The following is a 21170-nucleotide window of genomic DNA, read 5'->3' on the forward strand; positions in this document are numbered from 1 at the left end:
TTACATTACTGTACTACATTACAGGCAGCTGTGAACCTAGACATTGCTGTGTATTTCTGAGGACTATAGTAGTTAATCTCCCACCCCCCTTATTTTTGCTCTGCCCATCTCAAATCCCACAATCCTTTTCAGAGTGTGGGATTAGAGTCGTAGCAAGGAATTAACCATCTCTATTTCACTTATCCTCATCTCACCACTGGGCCTGCATACCCCTGTGCTCAGAAACTTTGAAAGCTAAGCAACTTTTCTTTACTTTTAAAGAATAAAAGAAGGTATTTCTAACCAGGATTTGTTTTTATAGCTCTGGTCCCATTGTCATATGGATATCAGACCCAATGATCTTGAGGGAAAACAAATGTGTTTTCATCCAGAGCACTGTACTTCCATGACAGTTTGTACAGAGTAAAGTGAACATACATTTAAGTGAGAGACAAGGTGAGTGCTCTAACCATTACAAGGTTCAGGGGCATCTGAGCAGGGATTTTCGTGAATCCCACTGGGTCCTGATTCTGAGATTTAAGTGCCTAAAAGAGTCAGGTGCCTCAGTCCTTTTGTGAATTTAGCCCTTCATGTCATCTAATGGCAAATGCTGACCTGTTAATGACAAGCCCCATAGGTGGATAACATGAACAAAAGCAAAACTTTGATCAAATTATATTAAACTTTGATCAAACTCTGAGACTGGCTGGCATATGAATGTCTTTATTTCTCTCCAGGATGATAAATATCAAAGGATGTGCACCTCAGCCAGAATGCAGAAGGGTAAGTCAACGACAATGAGTGTGAGAGAGAGGTTACGCAAGAAAAATGGCACTTTTGTCCTGCTAACTAAGGGCCTAATCCAGAGCTGAGTGAAATCAATGAAAAGTCTGCCATTGATTTCAGCTGGTTCTGGATCAGGTCCTAAGACCCAGGTACTTAAAGGGAGCTAACATGCACTGATTTCAATGGGATTTAGGCATCTGATTCCCTTTGAGAATCAGGCCCTAGCTAAGCAGATATATAAATGAAATGTAAAAAGGATTTTTCAGATGAAGTAATTGACAGGACACACAAAATAACCAAGTATTGGCCAGTCTGATGTCATTCTTCTTACTTAGCAAATTGCCACCCTTGAATGTTTCCATTTGTGCAGTTTATGTTTACAAGCGCTTAGGAGCACGTACTTGGGAGCAAGTGCTTAGGGGCATGCATTTGTGTTAAGCCCAAAAAGATTTTCACAAAATTTGGCAAAGACAGGTATGTCTTCACTGAAAAAAAAAAGTACATTCCGAGTGAAGCACAGATCGTTTTTATCTTACCTCATGACCACACTTACACGATACAGCTTATCTAACTCATGGCTGGGAGGAAGGGTGGAGGTGCTAAGAGGCTAAAATGAACTAATTTTTGTTAATTAACGTTCAGATTCTCAAATGGAAGGTACCATAGATGACAAAATACAACACATCTCTCAAAGCATCACCCACATGTTTTTATATATATATATTTAGATTGTTAGCCACCTCAGCTAGAGACCATGTCTTCCTTTTTGTTTGTCCAAGGCCCAGCGTAAAGGCCCTGTTGCTGACTCGGATCTCTGGGTGGAGGAGAGGCTATGGAAATAAAAATAAAAAATAATAATTCACATTGTGTAGAATCTCACTTGAAAAGGGGAAAAGAGATGTTGTGCACATTCCTGGATAAACAAGGCTATTTCTCCACTTAAAAGAAAATCAGAGCAGAAAATGAGAGAATGGATCAAGAGCAAGAAGGAAATAAATGATCAGACATCACCATCTACTGGTGATCAGTGTTTATTCCGAAGGAAGCACTCATAGTTCTATGGTGAATTAATTTGCCCTCTAAGTCTTTGATTTTGTACTAATGATAGGTGGGATTAAATTCTCAGAGATTATTTCCCCAGAATCCCACGCGACTCCCAGTTGGGACTCCAGGCTTCAGCTGTGAGGTGGGGGATCTTGGGGAGTTAGTCCTGTGGGGGGGTGAGAGTGGCACAGGGGCCAGGGTATTTAGCCCCTTGGGGAAGTTCACGGGGGTTCAGGGCTTCAGCCTTGCAAGAGGTGCTGGGTTTGGGGCTTCAACCCTGTGGGGTGCACTCAGGACCTATAGGAGGAGCTGGGGAAAATATTTACTGGAGCTCCACTCCAGACAGCTCCAGCTGAATTTAAGCCCTGGATGATAGTCTTCATGAAATGGTTATCAACTCAAGCACTATATTTTTGGATCTTCTTCTGAAAACACTATTTTTAATATTGAGGGGGGAAGATTGCCCAATCAGGTATTACCATGACAAACATGAGAATGTAGCAAGTTCTTTGTGACACCATGGAGAGCATTAGCCAGCCATCAACATGGCCCACTTTTTCAGCTTTTTAAAAAGAGGGGCTCAAGAGCATTTTTTTCTAACAAATTTACTTTAACCCACAGTGTATATAGAGAGCTTGGAATTATAACATTAATCCTGCAGGGGGCATGTGTTAACTGTTATTCCAAAGCTTGCCAAGGAATAAGAAAGACCCATTTGTTTTAATTATGTGTTATAATCTACAGTGGTAAATTGAAATGTCTAAAGTTTTCCTTTCTGCACCCGCATGTGTGTATCCACATGTGCATGTGTGCACACACACACACGGTCTCCTTTAAAGTGAACTTGGATGACACTTGGATTCAAGACTATTATCTTCTTAGCCTCTTGCCTGCACAGAATCCATTTATCTATTTCTCTTTTATTCAAATTCACTTACATGCTTTCTGTACCTGTGTAATCATGGACATGAAACCACCAAAATTCAACAGATTTTAGATGTAGTTTTGGGAAAACTCCTCAGTGCGTTTGACCAGGTATAACAGGATGTGGACAAATTGGAAGGGGTTCAGAAAAGAGCTACAACAATGATTTGAGGTCTGGAAAACTTCCTTACAGTGATAGACTAAAATAAAAGATCATTCCATTTAGTTTATCTAAGAGAAGATTGAGAGAGGATTTGATCACAGCCTGTAAGTACCTACATGGGGAAAAGCTTTCTGATAGTAGATGGCTCTTTAACTTAGCAGACAAAGACATCACACGATCCACTGGCTGGAAGTAGAAGCCAGGCAAATTCAGACTAGTAATAAGGTTCAAATGTTAAACACTGAGGATAAATAACTCTTGGAATGACTTACCTGGAGGTGTGATGGATTTTCTGTCACCTGAAGTCTTCAAATCAAGGATGGCTGCCATTCTAAAACATATGCCATAGCTCCACCCTAAGTTAACGGACCTGAGGTAGAAAGTGCTTTATAAGGTTCTATTGCCTGTGTTGTTGTTGTGGATGATCATAACGGTCCCTTATGACCTTCAAATCTAGAAATCAATATATTCTGTGACACAGTGAAACTAAATGCTGCAGCCAGGCCCCCATTACTCCAGGTCTGAATTTGGCCTTTTTTGTATAAAATACTGTGGAAACATGGACACATATGCTGGCAGTGGAGAAAACCTCCCCTTAATTCAGCAAGAGATTTGGAATTCATTTTTACAATACACTAAATACTGTGGAAATACTGCCAGTTTATATGCCCAAGAAATGTCCTTTGTGATCTGATCGCACCCAAACCCTCACCGTATCACAGAAATAGGATTCAAAGCACAACGTTGAAGACCTCTCTACCACTCACTTCGATGAGTGGTGTAACTTGCTGATTTTCAAGCCTAAAAAGCAACTAAAATTATATGTAAATGTGTAGAAATCACAACCTTTACTCCAGGCACTGATGGTCATTGATCATCTTCAATAAGTCAGTGGGCCAGAACTAGTGTAAACTGACATAGCTCCTCTGAAATCAATGAGCAACACTGATTTATATCAGCTGGGGACCTGGCCTTTCACTTTAAACATTATAATAGTGTGAAGTTGAACGTTCTGTACATTTAAAGAGCTATAAATATATTTGGAAAGGAAAAAGTGTTTGATCATGCCAAAAAGTAGATGTTAATAATCCAGAAGTCAACACCATATAAAAATGTCTATTGTAGTGTATTTGTCAAGGAAGGATATAAAACAGTTTCCATATACTTCTGTCAACATAAAAAAGTTACACAGGAACAAATCAATGACAAATTTTATTTCTATTACACATTTATCTTCCGCATAGTTTTCAGTTCAACACGCAGGTTTTGTCATCTAGCTAAGTCATACTAATGTAAATAAAGATCAAAACATTAAATACCACATGCTGTGCTGGCAACATTAGGAAGAAAAGTTGCACCTATTTGGTAGGTTCCAACTTCTGAAAGGTGGCATAAAAAGTATATCACATACAAATTGTGCACCATAGTTCTAGTGTGCCCACTGAACACATGGGCACTATTACACCCTGCCCAAACATAGGCAACTGAGGAATTTTTCAGGACTGTATCCAAAATCTGTTGAATTTTGGTGGTTTCATGTCCATGAGTTTCACCAGAAACCACCACCAGAAGTGTAGTCACAGAAATCATGACAGTGACTTTGAATGGAAAAAGAATAAATAAAGGGGTTGTGGGCATACAGGCTGCTAAGAAGATAGCTTTTGACTCACAGCGTCATCTAGACTTCATCCAGTACAGTGTTGACTGAAACTGGCATCCTGCTTGATCTAGTGAACCCAATTTTCAGATGCGATGAACACTCAAGCCTCAAGCTGGAGCTGTGCAAGTCCACCTACTCTAAAAATGTACTCCTCTCTCCCTGGAGAAAAGATGTTTGCAATGTAGTGAAGGCAATCTGAGTCAGCGTTTGGGGAAAGAAGTGAAATCAACCTTATTGCATTACTGGCTTCAAAACCTTATTATGTAAAACATGAAATATTGTGTTCTAGAAATACTGCTAGGTTAGTCTCATGAACTTCTAAAACACCATTCCAACATCTGGCACAAGGGAATGCACCATAATGTAACATGATAGTCTGTCCATGCCTAATGCATTAGTTAACTGAATACTAGTGTGCTCAAATCTGTGTAGTATGCAGAGGAAGACACAATCCTTGTTCCAAGGGTCTTAGACGAGCATAGAGTTTGAAATTTTAGCCAAATAAAGACCACAGACTAATGATGACGCAGGTCTTTAGTATCATTTGTAGATTTGTTTCTAGCATAAATCCATCTTGAAAGGCTCCATGGAAAGACTGAGATTTTCTAAGAAACAGATCTATTTAGTGCAAAAGAAACAGAAGGCTTTTCCAGACTTGAAGGAAACTTTGGAAGAAGGCCCAAAGATAAGAGTGGTAACAGATGGTGATGATAATATGTCTTCCATACACAAACACACAAATAACCAAAGACAAAAACATGCCCTTTCTGTCTTTGTTGCTTTTGAGATTGTATCAAACAACAAAGAACAAATATAAATTTCCAAGAGACAGAGAGAGTGAGACAGCACACAGTGCATTACTCACTTTGTAAGACACTTTTTCAATTGCCTCACAGTGCTGTTCCTCAACAAACAGGCAAGAAGGCTCATTACATTTAAGGTGCAGCATGTGGAAAATGGAATCATAACATCTTGCCTATGTTGACATATACACTACAAAGAGGAGTGTTTAGGTTGGAGGCTTAAGTGGAATGAGTAGGTGGAAGCGAGTACAAATATAGGTGGAGGCAGCATTGTCTAGAGCCTTGAAGTAAAGGGATACTAGCTCAGATATGCTGGGGAAGGCCATGGGCCTCCTGTACCTAACTTGGTAAATTTTCAAACAAGCACCTTTTCCCATACTGCCCCTCACACTTAGGTGGTGTTCCCTGGGAATAGCCACAAAGATACTCAATTATCCACCTTCAAATCCCCCCTCAGAATTCTCCTTTGCTGTGATGCCCATAAAGATCTTGCCAGTGGTTTGGCTGTTGGTGTGATGAGACCACTGTCTATCATGCTGAAAAATATCGTCTCACTGTTTCCTTGTACACCCCCACCTGTTTGTCCCCATATGTTGCGTCTTGTCTTATATGTAGATTGTAAATGCAAAGTAATGCACATTGAAAAACATAATCCCTACTATACATATAAAGGATGGGGTCTAAATTAACTGTTACCACTCAAGAAAGTCACTGTCAGGGCCAGCTCCAGGCACCAGCTGAACAAGCAGGTGCTTGGGGCGGCCAAGGGGAAGGGGTGTCACGTCGGACTCTTTGACGGCAATTTGGGGGTGGATCCCTTGGTCCCACTCAGAGGGAAGGACCTGCCGCCAAAGAAGAAAGTGGAGTGGTGGAGCTAGCATTGAATTGCCGCCGATCACGGCTTTTTTTTTTTTCTGCCACTTGGGGCGGCTAAAACTCTGGAGCCAGCCCTGGTCACTATGGATAGTTCTCTGAAAACATCCACTCAATGTACAGCAGCCATCAAAAAAGCAAACAGAATGTTGGAAATCATTAAGAAAGAGATAGATAATAAGACAAAAAAATCATATTGCCTCTCTCTAAATACATGGTACGCCCACGTCTTGAATTCTGCGTGCAGCTGTGGTCACCCCATCTCAAAAAAAATATATTGGGAGTTGGAAAGGTTCAGAGGAGGGCAACAAAAATGATTAGGGGTATGGAATGACTTCTGTATGAGGAGAGATTAATAAGACAGAGACTCTTCATCTTGGAAAAGAGATGACTAAGGGGGGATATGATAGAGGTCTATAAAATCATGACTGGTGTGGAGAAAGTAAATAAGAAAGTGTAATTTACTCCTTCTCATAACACAAGAACTAGGGGTCACCAAATGAAATTAATAGGCATCAGGTTTAAAACAAACAAAAGGATATATTTCTTCACACAATGCACAAGTCAACCTGTGGAACTCCTTGCCAGAGGATATTGTGAAGGCCAAGACTATAACAAGATTCAAAAAAGAATTAGATAAATTCATGGAGGATAGGTCCCCTCAATGGCTATTAGCCAGGATGGTCAGGGATGGTGTCCCTAGCCTCTGTTTGCCAGAAGCTGGGAATGGATGACAGGGGATGGATCACTTGATGATTACTTGTTCTGTTCATTCCCTCTGGGGCACCTGACATTGTCCACTGCCAGAAAACAGGATACTGGGCTAGACAGGATACTTTGGTCTGACCCAGGATAGCAGTTCTTATGTTCTTATTTATGGAACAAGGACCATCATTTGGTTCTGTGTTTGTACAACACTAGCACAATGTGGTCCTGGTCCATGACTAGAACCACTAGGCACTACAATAATACTAGCAATAATAATAATAATGCCTTGGAATTAGGGAAATGTTGGAATTACAACATAAGGAAGTCAAAGGAGAAGTGAGAAAAGATTATTGCAGATAAATAAGAATTGCTGTAAGAACAAAACTCAGCCAGAAGAATTTGACTGGAGCCATTCATATGTGAGTGATACCAGTCGTAGCATATGCTGCTGGGGTGACCAAGTGAAATCAAGAGAAGAAGAAAAGATATGGACAGGATGTACATCTGATGTTGCGATGGAAGAAAAGGTCTGCTATCTGTGGAGGAAGCAATTGACAATGAAGAGTGCAACATCAAAATATATAGGGAGTCAGCCAGAGCAGAGATCATCTGATTGCAATAACAAGCAATGGCTGTCTGTGTATCCCAGCCCAAGAAAGCATTAAAAAAAAGTAGAAAACTAATTGTCAAAGACAGACTTGAAAGAATTATGCAGAAATCAATGCGCAGAAAGTGGCGGAGAGAGATTGAACAGTTCAGCGATTAAGCAAGATTAACAAACTCATGGGTTGTAGAAGGCTACCTCAAAAGAGACACAAGGTGGGTGAGGTAATATCTTTTATTGGACCAACTTCTGTTGGTGAAAGAGACAAACTTTCTAGCCAACACAGATCTCTTCTTCAGGTGCAGCCAAATACAAGATATTACCTCACCTGTCTTTTCTCTCTAAAATCCTGGAACCAACAGAGCTACAGAATACACTGCAAACCTCAAAAGAGAGACAGAGCCTTATTATGAGTGCACATGAGCAGTCTTTAAGACTTAATTATATTCAAAACAAAATTGAGCAACAGAACTGCTCCCCAAACTGCAGAATGTGTTCCGAAAAGGAAGGGATGGTGGAGCACATACTGAGTGCTTGCAGGAGCCTGGCTGGGACAGAGTAGGACAGGTCCAACAAAGTTAAACAAGTGTCTTCACTGGAGCTTCTGTGGCAAGTACAGATTCAAATGAGCCATGCAGAACTACAAGCACCAAATTGAAAACGCTCTAGAAAATGAAGAAGCCAAGATTTTGTAGGATCTGGTAATTGTCACAGACCAAAGAGTGCAGGCATCACAGGCCAGACATAGTGGTTGTAGAAAAGAAGACAAACAAGCCCATGTTAACTGATAGTGATGTGCCAGCAGACAGAAACATAAAAAAGAAACAATAGGAGACAATGAGGTATGAAGAATGCTGCCACAAAGTGGAACCATTACAGAAAACTAGAACACAGACGATCCCTGTGATTGCTGGCGCTCTTAGAGTGATCCCAAAAGGTATGAGGAGCAGCTCAAGGACATGTTAAGAATACAAGACATCACTATCAGTGTCCTCCAGAAGACAGCCCTGTTAGACATTGTGAGAACTTTAAGGAAAGTCAAAGGAGAATGAGTGCATTTGAGCACCTAAAATGCAGGAATTCTGCATAGGGTTTAATAACACTCCTGACTCCCCAAATCTAAGAGGTTGATTCAAGTTCAGGTGCTATTGGTGACTCATGGGGACAAATTTTAGACAGTAGCTTTCCCCTTTTTATGCATAAAGATCTTGGAAGTTGTGAAGGCTATTTTTTAAAAAGAAATCCTCATGATGTAATACTGAAGAAAAATAACAATAATATGGGATCAACATAGTTTAAGCCAGAGGTTCTCAAACTGTGCTCTGTGGACAACCAATAGTCCCCGAGCTCCATTCAGGTGGTCCGCAGATAGTTCCCTCTAAGGTGCATGCCTGGGCGGAAGCACACGACAGAATAAAGGGCCGCGCAGGCATGGCTCCACTAATTAGGGGCCTGGACCCTGGAGAAGATGCACATGTAAGGTGAGGTGGTGGCCTTGGGGGAAATAAGGGGCGGGTGGGAGGGGGCAATGGGCTGAGAAGATGGGATGGGGGGAATTTCGGATGTGCAAGGCTGTAGTGGTCAGAGAAAGAAGCAACTTTCCCCAGCTCCAGGGCTGTGGTTGCCAGGGAGAGACAGCCCTCTTTCCCAACCACAGTTCAGGGGCTGCCGTAGTAGGGGGAGAGAGGGCACATCCTTCACATTAGAAAGGTAAGACTAGTGATATTAAAATATGAGTTGTGTGCTTTTATTTGTAGAACAAAAAAGTTTATTATTATTAAGGATTTTTTATATAGAGCTTTTATCCAAAGCACTTTACAATAGTCAGCTAACAGTACAAACAACATTGGAAAGATCATTAAATGGTCTGCCGAGACCCTCACCAATTTTCAAGTGGTACGCGAAAAAAAAAGTTTGAGAACCACTGGTTTAAGCAAAGAGAAAGTAACAATTTTTGCTTCGGCACACTGGCTAGACTGGAAGGAAGCTGGCTGGCCTGAGACAAGGCAGTTCAGGCTGGAGTAGCCAAAGAACAAGATGGAGACAAAGGCAAGAATGAGGGTTTTAGCCCCAGGAATAACATTAAGGGATTGGATTTTGATGAAGTTATAAATGCCAAATGCTTTCAAGCAAGCTATTTCTACACACTGTAATATAATACTCCAAGATAATTTTTCCTTCCATACATTAGTATATCAACATATATTTTTCAAAAACCCTGTTGGAACTAATTTAGGCTTATTAAAGTGCACTGTCTACCTAGCATCAGCAAAGAATAACTGACAGTTAACTATTACCTGTATTTATAAAAACTCTCCCTTATTTTGTTTCTATTAATAATAGATTAGACATGTTTGCTCACATAATGTGGCACTGGATGAGATACTAGTTCTTATACACTCGGTGTGTGTTTACTTAGGTGCTGTAGTCTATCCTATTTTCTTTCTTTAGTATTGCAAACATATGCTTAGTTTTATATTAAGCTGGCAAAAACCACAGGACAATCTTTTACTGGCTTTGAAAAGACAAGTAGATGGCTGTTTATATGAGCTAGACCAAGGTTACTAAATCCATTGAGCATTTAGATTTGCTTAAATAGCTCTTAAAAGTCATTGCAGACTTTAGGTAAAGCTAATCAAAGCAGTGGCTTTTTTCAGTGTGCTCGCTCTCTCTCTCTCAATAGGCCAAATCATGACTGAACTGGAGCAGGTGTATTAAAAGAAGACACTCTGCAAAGGAGGTAGTCATAATTGTCTAACTGCACCAAGGATGGGAGCCAGCTGGCCCCTAGGCCTGACTGATCACTGATCCACTTTACACTGCCGTAATCTTGTTGATTTCAGTGGAGTTACTCTCAAGGGAGAATCAGGTTCCTGCACAAGGAGTTCAATTTTGGGTACCTCATTACCAGAAAGACACAACACACTAGAGTGTGCTCAGAGAAGATGGATACAAATAATTAGGTACTGGAAGGATTTACTTTAGAGGAAATGTTGAAAGAGCTAATTACTGTGGACCAAATCCCAAAGTATTGTCTCAGTGATGTGAATTCTCAGTGACGTCAAAGAGCCCCATTCATTTCTCAGTTACACCAGGCAATGCAGTTGCACCAGTGAAACTAGGAGTTGAATTTGGCCTGATGAACACTTTGACTGAGGGTACGTCTACACTACCCGCCGGATTGGTGGGTAGTGATTGATCTATCGGGATTGATTTATCGTGTCTAGTGTAGACGCGATAAATCAATCCCCAATCACTCTGCCATCGACTCCTGTACTTCACCCTGGTAAGAGGCGGAAGTGGAGTTCACAGGAGACCGGCGGCAGTCTACCCTGCACCCTGAGGACGCAAGGTAAGTTGACCTAAGATACGTCGACTTCAGCTACACTATTCTCATAGCTGAAGTTGCATATCTTAGGTCAATTCTCCCCCCCCCAACCCCCCCATGTAGACCACACTTGAGTAAGAATAGAAGTATAAACTGAGGCCTGGTCTACATTGTGGGGGGGAGGTCGACCTAAGATACGCAACTTCAGCTATGAGAATAGCGTAGCTGAAATTGACGTATCTTAGGTCGACTTACCTTGCGTCCTCACAGCGCAGGGTCAACTGCCACCACTCTCCCGTCGACTCCACTTCTGCCTCTTGTCAGGGTGGAATACAGGAGTCGACGGCAGAGCAATCGGGGATTGATTTATCGCGTCTACACTAGATGCGATAAATCTATTCCAGATAGATGAAGCACTACCCGCCTATCCGGCAGGTAGTGTAGACATACCCTGAGTCAGGATGTCAGGATTTGGTCCTGTGTGTGTAGTTTGAATGATGAGTGATAACTGCTGAGTAAAGACTGAGGGGAAGGGGACATGGTAACAGTTTACAGATGTATGAACCATGTAACTATTAGGATCAGAGAAATTTTAGAGGGTCACAGAAAGAGTTAACAAGATGAAAGTAAATAAGGGAAGATTTTGGCTGAATATTATTTCCTGATGGTGAGATCTATTAGGCCATGGAATAATATCCAAAGGGAAACAGAGAAAACACTCTCACTTGGGACACTTAGAAGTAGAATGAACTAATCACTAAGAAATGTACTAGTGGGAACAATCCTGCCCTGGCAGAGGAATAACTGGGATGACCCCATAGGCCTTTTCCATTTCTAAATTCTGTCATTCATATTTCACGCTGTAGCTCCGATCCTTTTGGCATATATGAGTGCAGATAGGGCTTGTTTGGCAATACCACCTGTGTTGGGCTGATACTGTGGTCATGAGGAAAGGCTGAACATCAACTTCACTGGACACCTTGTGTCATCTGACACCTGTGCAGAGCGGGTAGAAACCACTGAAGTTAGAATGGTAGTGTTCTGCCACTTGGCACAGATGTGAATGATGCCATGAATTGCAAAGTAATGGAGATGAGACAATACACACTGCAGCAGCTGATCCATGAATAACATACCCAGTGATGGTCCAACACTGCAAGCTGGTGCCAGTGAAGAGGTGGGGCCCTGACTCTGCCCTCACACTTCCCCTCCTTTGTCCTTACCACAGTCAATGCTAAAGTCCCTTAGCCCTGGTACACCAGAAGTATGATGAACAAAGTTTTACCTTGTGCAGGAACAAGGCGTAGGCAAAGCAAAATTCTTTGTCCCTCTTCCCTTTCTGGCACACCAGCCCAGAGCTAGGAAACTATCTAGTGCTCAGCTCATGTTAAGTTTGCATTCGTGTAAGAGCGCTGCTCTCCAGAGGTGGGCAGGAACTGGATTTCCCATTGCACAGGAAATTCCATGATTTCAATATTTGTCCGATTTGGAATGGAACCTGAACGTAAAAAAATCAGAAATTTCCTGTGAAACAAAATTCTCATCAATAAATTAATAAAATAATTTTGGATGGATGGAAATGTCTCACTTCAATAAAATCAAAATATTTCATTCTGATTTTGACAGTTTGATTTTTTTTAATTATAATTTAAAATAAAAGAAACTTCAAATCAAAAAGTCATTTTGAAATGAAAAATCAAAACATTGAGTTCCAGAACCAGCCAAATGGAACGTTTGATTGTGTCAGAATGCTTCCTGCCCCTGCCCCCTCCCCATGTAATGTTGTTGAAATCAACACATTTCTCCAGAATGTTTCCCTTGCTTGCATCCAGTTGGAATTTTCCAATGGAAAACCCTCCCGACTCAAAATTCCCACCCAGCTCTATGCTCTGCCTTAAAAGGCAATGCAAATGCAAGTCATTTTAAAGACCCACAATGAACTCCCAGTAACAGTAGGGTGGGGTCAGAGCCCGACCTTTAGGGAATGGCGTGTGTGTGTGCTCTTTCCCTGATCCCTGGCCCTGTTCAGTTAGTTGGCCCTCTGGGAGGAAGGATCTGACCCTGGACAGCTCGGCAGCCTGCCCTGACTTGGCTGAGCCCCAGTGCCACTTGTTTGCCAGCCTGGTTCTAAATTTCTTTGCCTCCACCTGCATGACCGTGGGCACTGGTGCTTCTTCTCAAGCCCTTGGGTGCTGCGGGGACCACAGTTCCCGCCCCCGCGTTGGAGATATGAAAAGCGGACTAGAACCACAATCAGAAATAATTGTTCTGCGGGGTTAACCATTAACCCTGCTCCAGCTATGCTCTCCGCCGGGCCCCCCCACTCACTCCCCCGGGGCCAGAACCAAACCGCATTCAGTCCCGTCAGTGACGTCGGACCCCATGTAGTTCACACGGCGGCTCCCGCGGAAGGGGGCTCCTGGCTGGGACCTGCCCCTCTGCAGGGAGGGATGGGAGAAGAGCAGCGCTCCCGGGGCTGCCGGCCAGCATAAAGGCCGTGCAGGCAGCTGGGCGTGTGGCGAGCGAGGCTCTGTGAACGGGGCCGATTTCACTGGGACAGAGAAGCCATGCAGCCTCCTGGGACTATAGGTTAAAGCAAACTGCCCCCGACGTCTCTCTCCTGCGGCAGTCACTGCTCCGTGGCTGGGGGCTGGGGTGGCTGATCTGCAAGAGTGGCAATCAGAGACAGACTCCTCCAGGGCACCAGGCTGCTTGGAGGAGGAGGAGAAGGGCTGGCCCGGGGCTGATGTACTTGTCCCTGCCCCCTGCGCCCCCAGCCCTGCTGAAGGCGTGAGACGCCTGCCTGTCCCCGGGAGGGGGCTGCTACTCGCATGGACGCGGCTGGGGAGATGTGCCAATGAAGAGCATGGCTAAGGCGCCGGAGGGAGAAGAGGAATCCTTCCTGCAGCCCTCTCAGAAGGGATCTCCCGGGCTCCAGGAGGATTGCTATGCGGGCCTGCTGGGGAAGGTCTTGCTCTCCTATCCCGACCAGGGACTATGCGCCCCGGTGCTGCAGCGAGCCAGTTCGCTGGACAGCCGAGAGCAGGGCGACCTGGAGCCTGGGCTGCCCACTGGGATCAAGTCAGGTAAGAGCGCTGCCCCCGCAGGGGAGCTGCTGTGTACCCGTCCTCTGAAGAGCATCGGATCGTGCCTCTGTCTATCCGCTCTCCGCTCTTACCTGCAGGCAGAGGGTCTATTCAGTGTCTCCATAGGGCGGGTGCGAACGGCGGGTTCTCTGCGCCCCAGGAGTCTTAGCTAGAAAGGTGTAGTCCTGGATCTGAGATTGTCTGTGTCATCTCAAGGCCGGGAGTGTAGTGCCTGTGCTATACCATCCTGGCACACACAACCGGTCACATTACGCAGATATCGTTCGTACTTGGTGATTGTATAGATAAATTAGGTGAACTCGATAGATCTATCTACCTAACCTAATTCATCTCAGAGTAAAGATTATATCTGTGTAATACACCCGTGAGCGGGTATCTAGATCAACGTACACAGAGAGATATAAAATCAAAGGAAGGGAATTCAGGATTGAATCAGGGAAATCGAAAATACTCTATAAAATGGAAATGTGATAAACAAATGTAATGATGCAATTGGGTTTATTTTCTTTTCCCCCTGACACTCAGAAATACATTTTAACAGTGAAGCCCTTTCCTCGGAAGAGGAGGGTACAGATATTCATGACAGGAAAATAAAATCCTTCGACAAAAACCTGTCTCCGAAGAAAACCATCACGCAGATTATGAAGGATAAAAAGAAACAGACCCAGCTCACCCTTCAATGGTAAGGCTCTTACCCATCTACACACAGAACACTCCTGGACTATAGGGAGTTTCTTTCTTTCTTGAGGGGAAAGCTAATAATTATTTACAAAGTCTGAGTGCATTAGGTTGGTAAAATCGGTGCAAGAAAAGCTTTCCCAAAGGAAGTTACTTTACTACTTGCAGAAAATGCTTCTATTGCTGTATATTGGTAAAATGAATCAACAATTAAGATTTCGAGCCACAAAGGGAATTTATGTATTTGTTAATCCAATAATTAAATTGGTCTCTGTAGCCTATTTTCACAATGTTTGCCATTTAGGCTGGTGCTGTTTTGAGGGGGAAAAAACGATCTAAAAACATGGCTCACAAGATATCTGAAGTAGATTTGCTAGGAAGAATATAGGTGGCTTTTATCAGCTTTAATGCAGACTGCAGTACAACGTGGTGGGACTCATTTTAGGACCGACCCTGTCTCTGGAAGTGTAAACCTGTTCACGAATACTTTCAATGCTACTAATTTATCGCAGCTGAGCATACAGTCTGATCCAAAACTCCGAAATAGAAATCAGTTGGAAGCATAAAGATTCCAACAGAAATATTCTCTTCTGGTTACCCAATAATTCAATATTAAGCAGTGTCTGCTTTACAGCTGCCGAGCACCAGTTTATTTCAATACAGTACTGTTATCCCTACCTCTAAAAATAAATAGCCGATAACCTTGAAAAACACGAAGACGAGTGATTAATTAAGACATACATTTGTGAAAGGAGGGGTTGATTGTCATGCCTTTGGTAGTTTAACTGAATTGTAATGCAGCTGGTCATTGTTCCCAGATGGGAAATCTTGATGTTACAGTGTTTTATTTAGCTAAAGAGAACACCCACGTAACAGCCCTTATTTAGGAAATATTCCCTTCGGAGCATTGTTGAAGTCAGGGAAATCTCCCACTGAAGCCAGCGAGATCTTTGTTACAAACTGCAGATCTAGCCCTAGATTACTTTCTCTAACAGTGAAAATCATATAAAGTAACAGGACTGCATTGCTACCGCAGATTTCTCAGGCTAGTTTAACCTAGGGAGTGAGATATAAACCGATTCAATAGAGGTTTCTACAGAAAGTCATTTTATGCATGTATGTAATTTGAGCGAAGAGGAAGCTGTTATGCGGGAAAGGTACTGATAGTATGAAGGGTGGAAATTGGCCAGGGGTGAAATACCTCCCAGATTGCGAGCTCACAGGTATCCGCACACGTCATATTCACCTAGTACAAGATAAAAGGACCAGGCTTCGTTTCATTCCTTGGAGTACCACCTTGGTGTCATCACTGCTAGCTTCTGTGTCACTTTTAAATGAAGTGGCAAGCTATTAAGAGATGCAGGCTCACACCCGTTCAAATACGAGTCTGGGAAACAAAAATAACTTCTAGATGAGGTTGTGCCTGAAATCCAGTTCAGCCCCATTTCCAGTTTCTCCTAACGCTTGATCTTTAGACAGAAGTAGCATATTGAACTAGTCCAGGCAGAGAATCAGGATCTAGATTTAGGCTCTGGATCAGTCAAGAGTGATTAGGTTAAAATGATCCTTGGGGGTAAATCATCTATTGCATTTCGGTGAGTAACACCAAGGAGGGATTCTTCCCATTATTTTGCAGTGGTGATTTAATTTTCTTTCTTGCTGGAGATGAAAGCTGCAGGGCTCGTTGTCATACGTAAAGCACAGCAGTTCAGAATAAGCCTTTCCACTCCTCCATCTTGCCGAAGGTGCTGTACAGTAAGTTACTGACTAGTCAGGTATCGTGAGAGCTCTCAGTAAATTTTGCAGAAAGGGCAGTGGAGAAGAATGGAGGGAAAAAGAAATGGGGAAACATAAGGGTGTGGCTTTTCATTCCAGTTATTTTTTTTACTCTGTAGGCTGGAAGAAAACTACATCGTGTGTGAAGGAGTTTGTTTACCGAGGTGCATCCTTTATGCACATTATTTAGACTTCTGCAGGAAAGAGAAGCTAGAACCTGCCTGTGCTGCAACATTTGGGAAGGTAAAGAGCAACTGTCCATTGTTTGTTAGACTAATTCTTCTACAAAATCGTGTTTAACTCCTCCCATGTTATCTTGACCCTCAGAAATGAACAAATCCTTATGCTTTCTACAGCCCCTGCACCTTTGAATTAAATTGGGTCCAACTAAACCTACATTGCTCCCTCTGAACAGGGACTTAGACAACAACTTCAAAGGGATGAAATGAAGATTCTTCTTGATTTGCACTGTGAAATTGGGAAGAGACGTTCTCTCTCTGGGCCTTTGCTTTGCAATGAGATTGATGTGGTTCTTCATATAAAAGGTGCAGACTGTGGGATCTGGTATAGAACACAGGGCTTTATACTTGGCAGCCTTCAGTGCAATTAAAGAGAGAAATGCTGTGAGGTTCACTAGGAGAACAGTTAAGAGCAGAATGAGTTTCTAAAAGGGAAACTATTCAAACCTCCCATTCAACCTTCCCCACCCAATTAGTCCTAAAATCATTTAATCAGAGTCAGAGATATGGACTTTCCAAATTAAATCCCAGACAGTTAGTGAAATAGAAAACCAAGAAGGCATCACAGATCAGTTTTGTAAAACACCACTGATCCATTCAGTTTGCTTACAGAAATGCATTAGTCTAATGAAACAATGGTAATGGAAATCAACTCCAGATCACAAAATGTTCACTCCTCACATTTTGTTACCTGCATTGGATGTATTTGAGGAGTTCCCATCTGACACTGATTAAATGACTTCAGTATTATTGGGGGAAACAACTTTCCACTTAAATAGAACTTTTATTGTGAATTTTACTTCCTCATCTTATGAGATCAAAGGACTTTTCATTTTGTACATCTACTGCCTTAAGCCTCATAGAAACAATTATTGGTGAGGAAAGATGATTAGGGCACTAGCCTAGGATTTGGGAGACAGGGTTTAAGTTCCTGCTCTGCCACAGACTTCCCGTGTGACCTTGGGCAAGCCACTTAGTCCCTCTGTGCCTCAATTCCTGAGCTATAAAATGGGGATAATAGTACTTCTCTCCTTCACAGGAGAGTTGTAAGGATAAATACATTAAAATTGTGAGGCAATCTGATACTGTGGCAATGGGGGAGGGTCATTTAAGTATGAGAGAGATTTGTGTGCCTTAGCCTTCAGATTGCACATTTAAGATGAAAAATCAATCCATTACAAAACAAAATATCTAAGGGCCAAATCCTGTCATCCTTACTTAGGATTAATGGCAGTTTTATTTGGGGCATTTTTTTTTATTTTATTTTTTTTTATCACTGTCTTGTCAGGTTTCCAGTAGTATTGTATAGTATGCATCAAGATGAATCCTGAGCAATTGTGTTTGAGTCGTCAGTGAAAGGGAATTGGAGCCAGGCCACCTGCATCTTATTTCTAGCTTTGTCTCTAACTCTCTGTGCAAGCTTAGAAAAATTACTTGCCCTTCTGTTCCTCAGATTTGTAATAACACAACTTCCCACTGAGTGAAAAACTAAACCAATCAGTGTTCACAACGTGCTTTGAGATCCTAGGTTCTATTTAAATTCAAATATTCACCTGCAGAGAGTGGCATAGCACACCCTGTGGATCTATGATACCCTGTCAGAAGGATGGAAAGCATTCAGTCATTTTATCCTACTGTCAGTGGAAATCCCTCTGTCACTGTATTTTATTCAGGCGGAGATTACAACCAATAAGGAGCACCTCACTCCCATTCCTGGCCACAATCCCATTGGAAAGCATAGGCCCTGCTCCCTGTTAGCACCCCCATTTGGCACTATCTGTCTGCAAGGGAGTAGGTGGGGGTGAGGACATATCTCTTCTCCCCCATATATATCAGCCAGCAAAGTGGGCCTGCCAGGGAAAGGAGCACCCACTGCATCCTCTTCTCAGGTAACAGAGCTGTCCTGCTGCTGGCTTGAGTCAGTCTCTAGATCTGACATTGAGGCCCCAGCAGATGCAGTGGGTCTAGGAGTGGGTGTTAAAAGCGACCCCCACCTGCTGAAACATTTTAGGAGAGTGTAATGTAATTTCTCATGTGGGTGTTATTAGATCTCCCCAGCAGTTTCCTCCCACCCTGAACTGCTCAGGTGGGACAGACATGATTTTAGAATCCTGGCCTGCTGCTGGACTGAGGTGGGATAGTTCTCTCTGAGCTGGCTTTCTCCAGCTTTGGAAGTATTGCAGCTTGGGGCTGGGGGAGTGAGAGGAGCCATCACAAGGGGCCATTTGCCCCTTCCCTATTTCCCATGGTCCCCAATTCTGTCATCCCCTCTACACAGCCTTGACTCACTCCCCTGCTGCTTCCTTCTCTCCTCCCCAGTCCAGAAGCCCTCTCAAGTACTTTCAGTCCCCTGGTGCATTCCCTGGCCTGGCCTCTCCTCTTTCCATTTCCAGTGCAGACACCTGGTACCTACCTACCTTCTCCAGAGCCTAAATACCTTCCAGCCCATATAGGCCTGGTGCCTTCCTTTCTCTCCTAGAGCCCAGACACACCACACAGTACCTGCCGGAGTAGAGTCCCTGCTACCGGTCCTTTCGTTCCACCTGACAGCCTCCCTAAAGGCTTGGGGAAAAGGATCCACTGCAGCTTAAGTGCAACCCATTGAATGGGTTTCTCCCAAAGATAACTAGTTTTTGTGGTGACACGTAAGAGCGAGACTGGGAAGGAGATCGTGTGTGAGTGTGTGTGCATGTGTGCGCACGTACATGCTTATGGGGAGTTCTAGAATACAAAGTGGGATGACCTAGGGTATTAAACCCCCTAACCTCTCAAGTCACCTCTATGGTGGGCTCTAGAAAGCATAAGCAGTTTGTCTGATTGTTTGAGGATCTTGATAGCATTGAAATAACACTTCTTATCCATGAATCACAAATGTAAGTTTTTGGTCTCTGCAGTCTCCTCTTATACTACAAGTCTACCCTTTATTTTTAATATGTTCAGGAGTAAATATTTATCCACTGTTCAACATTTGCTTTTTCAAGACAAACTTTTCAGAGCTGCTGACAAAAGAAACATGCCCTTGCGAGAAACTAATATGCTTGACTTTCTTATTAGACCATTCGCCAGAAATTCCCCCTGCTTACCACACGGCGGCTTGGGACAAGAGGCCATTCAAAGTAAGGCACAATTATCCAAGTATCCACATAGCGTATGGGCTGTACAACATGCAATACTTCTGTGTCTATATTTTATGCATTAAGCCACAAAATCTGCATTCAAATTGCTACGGCTACTGATGACATTTTGCGTGTGTATGTGTGTGAGAGAGAGATGGAACTAAAAACACTCTGAATTTTAGAAAAATTATTGCATGCATGATTTTTAAACGTAATTGCTTTTTCCCAGATTTTTCATTATCTTTATAATGTCGTGGATTTTTTGTGGTGTTTCCAAACTTTTGTCAATATTTGTTATACTTGCTCATTTTTGCTGGGAAAATTGCATCACTGAATTATACTTGTTATTATTCCAGTCTGCAAACCTGGCAGCTTTTCACTCCCATTTCCAAATGACAGTAAAGCTTCAGGTGAAACTACTAGAGACAGGCTTTTAATGCTAAACCTAGAAGAAAATATACAAATGACCTTTGTTAAGGACAGTTTTAGAAGGAGTCCGAGAAGTTCACAATTGTAGCTGCAGCCTTCTTCAGTCTAATCAACCAGTTGATTTGTATAGCTGGTATGTGGACTGTTGTGCTTCAGGATCACAGCATGTTGGATTTTTACCTGTGTGTTTGTGATAAGTAAGTATGATGCCTAGTGGGTAAATGATGTCAGTGTTCGTCCTGTACTTACATGTTTAGCCCTAGGCAGAGCAGGTGTAATATTATGGTGAATCTCATGGTATGACAACACCTTTTCCTTTTGAATATCCCAAGACCTTTGAGGAAGTGTGATTGAATTTCCCCAATGTGGTTTTGGTTTAAGAATGTAAAAAGTATGTATTTCCATGGATTGTGTATGTTCTTAAGGATGTAATGAGCTATGTAGTGAATGGATACACTAATACATGATGAAAAAGCAAATTGGATAGATGCAGGGTGGTCTAAATGATTCCATGATGCACAATCAATGAATAACCAGGAATCAGGTATTTCAATAAACTCTCTTCCATTCAAAGTAAGGCACAATTATCCAGGCATCCATGTAGAGTATAGGCTGTACAACAGTGGGAAGTTAATGATGCAACATTCTGTGTTGCTTGAAGCTGACTGTCTATGAGGCTGTGCTACCGGGGAAGACTTGAGATTGTTAATGTGACCATAAAAACTAACTTCCATACTTACCAATATTTGGGTTTTGTAAAGTCTGCACTTAAATTAGAATTTTGTGAATGTCAAAAGTGAGGGGGACACTTTTTTGGGGAGAGGGGGTTTGGTTAAACTTCATTGTTCTTTGAAGGCATTGTTCAAAAAAGTTAGCAATCCTCAACCTTGTGTCCAGTTTAGTCAAGTTCTTATCTGTGAATTTCTATTGGCTTCAGAAGAAGTTTTTCCTAA

General features: G+C 42.6%; 1 protein-coding gene across 1 annotated transcript in view; it reads left to right on the plus strand.

Moving 5' to 3' along the window:
• The first annotated feature begins 13722 nt into the window (after positions 1-13722).
• Positions 13723-21170, plus strand: part of RFX6 (regulatory factor X6) — a 46652-nt gene continuing 39204 nt past the window's right edge. The window contains exons 1-4 of the mRNA XM_030554240.1: positions 13723-13958; positions 14505-14661; positions 16553-16676; positions 19727-19788. Coding sequence (XP_030410100.1) covers positions 13730-13958; positions 14505-14661; positions 16553-16676; positions 19727-19788 — 572 coding nt within the window. The 5' untranslated portion in view covers positions 13723-13729. The remainder of the gene's footprint in view (positions 13959-14504; positions 14662-16552; positions 16677-19726; positions 19789-21170) is intronic.

Source organism: Gopherus evgoodei, chromosome 3 (assembly GCF_007399415.2).
Source record: "Gopherus evgoodei ecotype Sinaloan lineage chromosome 3, rGopEvg1_v1.p, whole genome shotgun sequence".
Lineage (NCBI taxonomy): Eukaryota > Metazoa > Chordata > Testudines > Testudinidae > Gopherus > Gopherus evgoodei.